Below are 7,337 nucleotides of genomic sequence, written 5' to 3'. Positions count from 1 at the left end.
CATATTAAAAAAAAATAAAAAAATTTAACTTGTAACTCATGAAAAATCTATAATATATATAAATACACTGAGTGTCAATTACATTAAGCATTCTAATTAATTTTGGTGCAATTTCACTACTCTGAACTCTCGAAAATTAATTCATTCAACCTGCTTGAATTTTCTCAGCTATCTCTTTACTTATATCTACGTAGAATTAATTCATTAAGTTTTTTCAAGTATTTTATCAACGACACCAAACACAAGTCAACCATGTATTTTTTATTTTGTCACATTCAATCAAGCATAGGCAGGCGAATAAACATTATAAAAAGTTCAATCATCTTTCGTCCACACATTCAGTTTAGCGCTCCATTTAGTTCTAATGATCTAGAGATCAATAAAATTAGCTAGCCAAATTCAGGGAGAAATTCCTAACGCCATGAAACCATATTTAGTTCGCTTCCTCTCAATCTTCTTCTTGGTGTATCCACTGTGTAAGCCGTCAAACTGCCAACAATCATACCAAGAGAACAGACAGCTCAATTGCCAGCAGGACTCTTCTGATATAACAGAAGGGTATCTCTGTTATGGTTCTGCTGGTCCTCAAACTTTATGCCAGTCATATGTAACCTTCCGATCTCGACCACCTTATGATTCACCCATTAGTATTGCCTCTCTTTTAGGCTCTGAACCCTCCACTGTAGCTTTAGTCAACAATATCTCGTCCAGTGACAAGATCCCCTCTGAAACCATAGTTATAGTTCCAACTTCTTGTTCGTGCTCTAATGGTATCTACCAGCACAACACTTCATACAAAATTTTGATCAGTGGTGAGACATATTTCTCAGTAGCCTATAACACTTACCAAGGCCTATCAACTTGCCAGGCTCTCGCGGATCAAAACAACAATGATGACATAAAAAATGCTGTGGGTTCAAATTTGATGGTTCCACTGAGATGTGCTTGTCCAAGTGCAAACCAGATAGCAACCGGTGTGAGCTTCTTGCTTTCGTATATTGTAACATGGGGTGATTCTGTTACATCAATTGCAGATACTTTTGAGGTCAATGAAATAAGCATCCTGGAATCGAACATGCTGTCGCTAAATAGCAGTCTCTACCCTTTTACATCTCTTTTGGTTCCACTGAAAACCGAGAACTGCTCCACAAATCCAGCGAAATTTTTCTGCTCTTGTGCCAACTGTTCCCTTACGGATGAAAGCACAGAGAATCACATTCTCAAGCCTGGTGACAGAAAGTTTCCAGTCAAACTGGTTATTATTTTAGGTATTATTCTTTCTCCAATTGCTCCATAATCAGTTTAATGAGCATGTTACGAAATTAGATTGCCATGCTAAAGAAAGACTTTTGATGTGCAAAATCAAAAGAATTGATAGAAATTTTCAGTCATATATTATAATGCTTCATATGTCGGTTTCAGGTGTTAGTGGTTTGGGAATTTTGGCTGCATCTCTTTCAGGATACATGTTATTCCGAGTTTCAAATAATAGGAGACACAAAATGCGAAAGGAAAAATTGTTTAAGCAAAATGGTGGTTTCCTACTCCAACAACGATTATTATTGCAGGGAAGTAGTGAAAAAGCTAAAATATTTATAGCAAAGGAGCTCGAAAGTGCGACAGAGAATTACAGTCAGAGTCGGTTTCTTGGCCAGGGAGGACTTGGTACTGTATACAAAGGGATGTTACCTGATGGTAAGATAGTTTCTGTCAAAAGATCAAAAGCAATTGATAAAAATCAGATTGAGCAATTCATCAATGAGATTGTAATTTTATCTCAAATCAACCATAGACACATTGTGAAGCTTCTAGGTTGCTGCTTCGAGACTGAGGTACCGGTCTTAGTATATGAATTCATTTCTAACGGTACACTTTCCGATCATATCCGTGATCATGAGCAAGGCCAAGAATCTTCACTTTCATGGGACAATCGAGTTAGAATCGCTTGTGAAGTTGCAGGAGCAGTTGCTTATATGCATTCTGCAGCCTCTATTCCTATCTTCCATCGAGATATAAAATCTTCCAATATACTCCTGGATGAGAAGTATAGTGCAAAAATTTCTGATTTTGGGACTTCAAGGTCTATTCCAAATTATATAACTCACTTAACGACAGCAGTCCAAGGAACGTTGGGGTATTTAGATCCAGAATACTTTCAGTCAAGCCAATTTACAGAGAAAAGTGATGTGTATAGTTTCGGAGTTGTGCTTGTAGAGCTCCTGACAGGTAAAACGCCGCTCTCCTATGCTAGAGCAGAAGAGAAAAACCTAGTGACATGCTTCATCTCATTAGCAAAGGAGAACCAACTGCTTGAGATTTTGGATACAAGAGTAGCTAAAGAAGCTAGGGAGGAAGATATTCAATCTATTGCAGAGCTTGTGATGAGATGTTTAAGATTGAATGGGAAAAAGAGGCCTACCATGAAAGAGGTGGCTACGGAGCTTGAAGGGTTGATAAGATCTCGGAGTTGCTTAGAAACGTACAGAGAACCTCATCAAGTGAGAGATGAGACGTTATATATGGAAACTTCAGAAGAAACAGGGCAAGGATCAACAGAAGAAGGCTTAGAATTTTCCTTACAAATGGAATCCAAATCGTTTTAGAAGTCACAATTAGAATTATTTTGTAGTTAGTTTTAAAAATGTATGATTCTGCAGTGGAGGTATTTGCAATTGAGATTGGAGTTCACACAATTTTTGTTTAAATCCAACTAATTTTACATTATTTCAACTATAGTTGTGTATGAAAGATTTAACAATGCTATCACTAAAATAAGCACATAATAAGCAAAACCTACCGAAAAGATGAAACTGGCTCCTAAAATATGAAGTAGTAGTTGAATCACAACTATATAAATCAAAAGATACGATCCCTGTCCCGTCCCACTCATCAACTTAATCATTTTTAGAAGAATAAAAAGTTGTCAAGTTTGATTAAATGGATGGAGGAAAGCTTTGCAGAGAAAAGTCAAACATCAAATAGAAATTTAGACTTGTTGAAAACAGGGCATATTTGAAAGAAAATGTCAGTTTCTGTTGTTTATTATAATAATTCTTTCTGTGCACGAATTTCCCAACAAGTAATTTTCCTTTACCATATATTATTAAAGACTAGAAATAGCATGTCTAAGCTGGAGAAGAAAATAAAATCCAACCTCAATCAAAGTTGTCTTCAAAGGAGCTCCTGAAATTCATTTCAAAATTCTAGCACGGCAAAAACGGCTTGTCTAGTCAACAATGAAGGCTAGAAAATATGTATGCTTCTACGTGCAGTGTAAGACATCTCTCAGAAAGTCACTGAAATTCTAACACCAGAAAAGTCACATGGCACGGCAAATTTTAACTTATTCAAAGAAATTTTGGAGCAGAGGCTGCTAATTTTGTTGGTTGTATACTTGTTCTATGTTTACAATGACGAGAGTGAATAGAAACAGAACCCACTTGATAAACACCTAAGAAAATACAATTATATTTTGTCCACATTCAATGGAGATATATTAGCTACACTAGTTCTGTATTGATATATTTAAATTTATTAAAAAAACCAAACTCTTCAGAAAAAACCATGAAACTGTATTAATTCCCTGCTTCCTCTTAATCTTCTTCTTTTTGAAGTCTATCATACTAACCATCAAAGTTTTCTTATAAGTTGCCACTTTACATAAAATTTTAAGTTCATTGGTCAGAGGTCAACCTTATATTTAATCCAATAAGCTCCTTCAAATGAAACTAATTTTTATCTTTTTTCTTAATGTAATTTGTTAGAACTCAAGTCCAAGGGAGAGTTTAACTCAAAAGATCGACTTGATAGGTAGAAGAGTTCCTAGACTTAAGTATCACACTTGGAGGGTGTGAGATCCCTATATAAGATCCTAACATAATTGAAATGTAAAGATTAGAATTTGTTAGCTTTGTCATTGATACATATCATATTATTAACGTATCAGTTTCCTTGAAAGCTAAAGCTTGGCGGTAAGGACTCAACATCATATTCAAGGCAATAGCCCCTCCACATTCTCCAAGTTCAGTGGGGTTCAATCCCATCCTATATTAAACTAATAAATATAGGACATGCATAAGAGTGTGGCTATAATACATATATGTAAAATTACACATTACAAGTTTTATGTTTGTAGCTAACAAATTTCACGGTATAAGTTTCCAAGTTTTATGCCAGTATATTGTTACAGCAACTTGTGACGTGTCCACATAAAAACCCATAAAACCAAATTATTTTCAAACAACTTTCGGAATTCAAAATTTCTAGTACGAAATGAACTCTTAATTGTCGAGTCAATACTGTGTTAAGGCAAAATCATAAATAAACCTTTCTGCATAAAGCTGCTATTTAGCTTTAGTTTCTGATCCCCTTGGATATAGTCATACTCTTTAGTTCAGTTAATTAAAACTGGTCTCTTTGATTGGTTTTTTTTATCTTGGTATCAGAGCACTTTTCCTTCAAATGGAGAATTTTCCTTCTGATTCCCACCAACCAAACACTACTAGTATTTCACAAAAATCCTTCAGTCCAGTCAAACATGACACAGATTATCCTCATCATTCTTCCCAATTCAATTACTTTCCATCTTCTTTTGCCTAACTTCCTCACACCCCGCCATTAACAGCCGTCACACTACCAAGTACCACCGATTACTATCAAATCATCACAGAAAAACTATGCTTAACAGTCTCCACACTACCACCTATTACTACAAATTTTCTTGCTGTATCGCCATCATTTTCTCCTGAATTCATTACTGTTTCCGGAAATTTTGGGTATTTAGATCCAGAATATTTTCAATGAAGCCAATTTGCAGAGAAAAGTGATGTGTATAGTTTCGCAGTTGTGTTTGCAGAGCTCCTAACCGGTGAAACGCCAGATTCCTATGCTAGAGCAAAAGAGAAAAACTTGGTGGCATGCTTCATCTCATTAGCAAAGAAGAACCAACTGCTTGAGGTTTAAGATACAAGAGTTGCTAAAGAAGCAAGGGATCGAGGAACATTATTCAATCTATTGCGAAGCTTACAAGACTTTTGAGACTGAATGGGAGAAAGAGGCCTACCATGAAAGAGGTGGCTACGGAGCTTGAAAGGTTGACAAGATCTCAAAGCTGCTTAGAAATCTATCAAGAACCTCAGCAATTGAGAGATGAGATGTTATATATGGAAACCTTTTACCAATTAAGCTAAATGGTATTCACTGGAAAATTGAACAATTATTTTTACATCAGTTGACGATTACATTCAAGACCAGTCTTACCATTTAACCCATGATTGATTATTGTTGCTGAAATAAAATCCATCCTTTCTTACAGACCAAAAACATTTCCTAGAATGACAACAGCGCTTATCTCCAAACTTTGCAGTAAAAACATCTGTAGTTTTCGAATGATCTGATCCATACTTCATATCACACCAGAAACGAGGAAGAATTATAAAACCTCAACCAAATTTAAAGGTAAACTCATCACCTTACCAAGGTTATGCTCTCCAAGGTCATCATCCCGGGAATGACAATGAATAATTTGATTGTCGTGAGATAGGGCGTTGATTATGTGAACTCTGAATCTCCAACGAAAAACCACCGCAAGTGTTGGGGCCTGAGAGATGTGAAAAGTGATCAGGAAGATAATAAAGAAGCAACTCAAAAGACCATTATACATGATGAAGCAATTACAAACGAAGTTTATGGTCTTTTTGGTTGTTGTTTCACAAACTAGAGATGAAGCCATTTATACTAAAAATCAAATCTAGAACTCATTTCTGTAAACATTAAATGCTTGCTATCCAAAGTTGGAGAAAACTATGAGGTGGTGTTAAAATTAAAAAAATATTAAAATGGTAAGTAGTTGATGTTATATTACCATTTAAAAACAATATTCCTTAAATATAAAATGCAAATTATGATGTTTTTGGTTGTTTAATAAACCTATGGTTGAAGGACTTTATAATAAAACTATACTGAAAATTTCTTTAATAGAATAATCAATGCAGCGTCTGTAAAATTTGGTAGGATAATAAATGGAAAGACTATTAGGGGCGTTTGGATCATATAATGTTTTTTTATCTTAGCAATAAGATTACCGGAAAGAAAGATTACATTGTCGATTACCGGGTTTAAATTATTATTATGCTTGGTTCAATTGGGATATATTAATAATTAATTTGCTTGGTTCAATTGGGATGTATTAATAATTAATTTGCTTAGTTGACAGTAATAACAGATATCCTTAAATACCCTTTTGCTAGAATGCCCTTACAATGATTACTTGTATTACTAATTAATCTGTTTAGTTTGCTGTGACAACAGATGTCTTGAGTATATTTTACTAAAATGCCCTTTAGATGATTACTGGGTGTAAATAATTAACGTGTTTGGTTAATAAAAGAAATTATCAATTAACAAAATATTTTTTCTTTGTATTTTAGCCAAGTATTTTATTGTTAAGTTATTTATTGACAAATTTACACAGACTATTGAAACTCCAAAAAAAACCTATTGTATTTTCTGTTGGATATACATTCAACACCTAACCCTGGTATTGCAACAAATATAGTTGGCATCTCCGAATTTAAAACTCTATTTAAAACTCTGATTTTTGTATTACCACAAATTATAATTCGTACATGTTTATTTCTACTTTAATTCACTTGAAACCAATTTTTTTTTCAAGGCAATAGAAAAATTAACTTTTTTTTCTGGTTTACACCATGGTTGGAATTTAGAAACAAGTTTCCAAATTTGAGGAAATCTGTTAACTTTTTCCACTTATCTTGGACCGAAACTTTGTGTGAAAATTGTGAGAATTATTGGTGCATTTGTCATATCACATATTTCGGAGTACCTGTGCATTTACATTTTTCTGAATCCAAGCAATGTTCCAATAAATTAACTAGAAGCTGAATAATGATGCTCTTTAAACTTGTGAACCAATAATATTACATAATTTTGCACTTTGCAACAGTGAACATAATCACCACCATTTTTTAAATGAAATCCATTTTACATCCGCAACAACTAATTACACAATACTCAATACACAATAATTATACATAAATTAATAAAATGCAGGCTATGCTATAAATTTAGCTTGTGTAAACCAATCATGCGTCATCTGTGGAGAATAAAAATCAACAACAATAACCCACATATTATAATTGAATAGAGAATAAACAAATCAACCTGATTAATTAAAAGACTGCAGTACTTACAAAGTAAGGATACCCGTCATTGATTGAAAAATCTTCTGGGGCAGCTTCCACAAACTTCATTATATAATATAGTATGAAATATCTGCAATCCATCTGGTTCAGTTGTTGAGGGACCTGGTGAGTGCA

General features: G+C 34.2%; 1 protein-coding gene across 1 annotated transcript; it reads left to right on the top strand.

The window, feature by feature from the left end:
- Positions 1 to 421: 421 nt before the first annotated feature.
- Positions 422 to 2,603, top strand: LOC116107660 (wall-associated receptor kinase-like 1). The gene is made up of 2 exons (XM_031393945.1): positions 422 to 1,268; positions 1,423 to 2,603. The coding sequence occupies exons 1-2, from the start codon at positions 422 to 424 to the stop codon at positions 2,601 to 2,603; spliced, it is 2,028 nt and encodes a 675-aa protein (XP_031249805.1).
- The last annotated feature ends 4,734 nt before the right edge of the window (positions 2,604 to 7,337 follow it).

The sequence above is a fragment of the Pistacia vera genome, unplaced genomic scaffold (genome assembly GCF_008641045.1).
Source record: "Pistacia vera cultivar Batoury unplaced genomic scaffold, PisVer_v2 Contig545, whole genome shotgun sequence".
In the NCBI taxonomy this organism is placed as follows: Eukaryota; Viridiplantae; Streptophyta; class Magnoliopsida; order Sapindales; family Anacardiaceae; genus Pistacia; species Pistacia vera.
The sequence above is the reverse complement of the archived record's forward strand: the minus strand, read 5'-3'. Positions and strand labels throughout refer to the sequence as shown.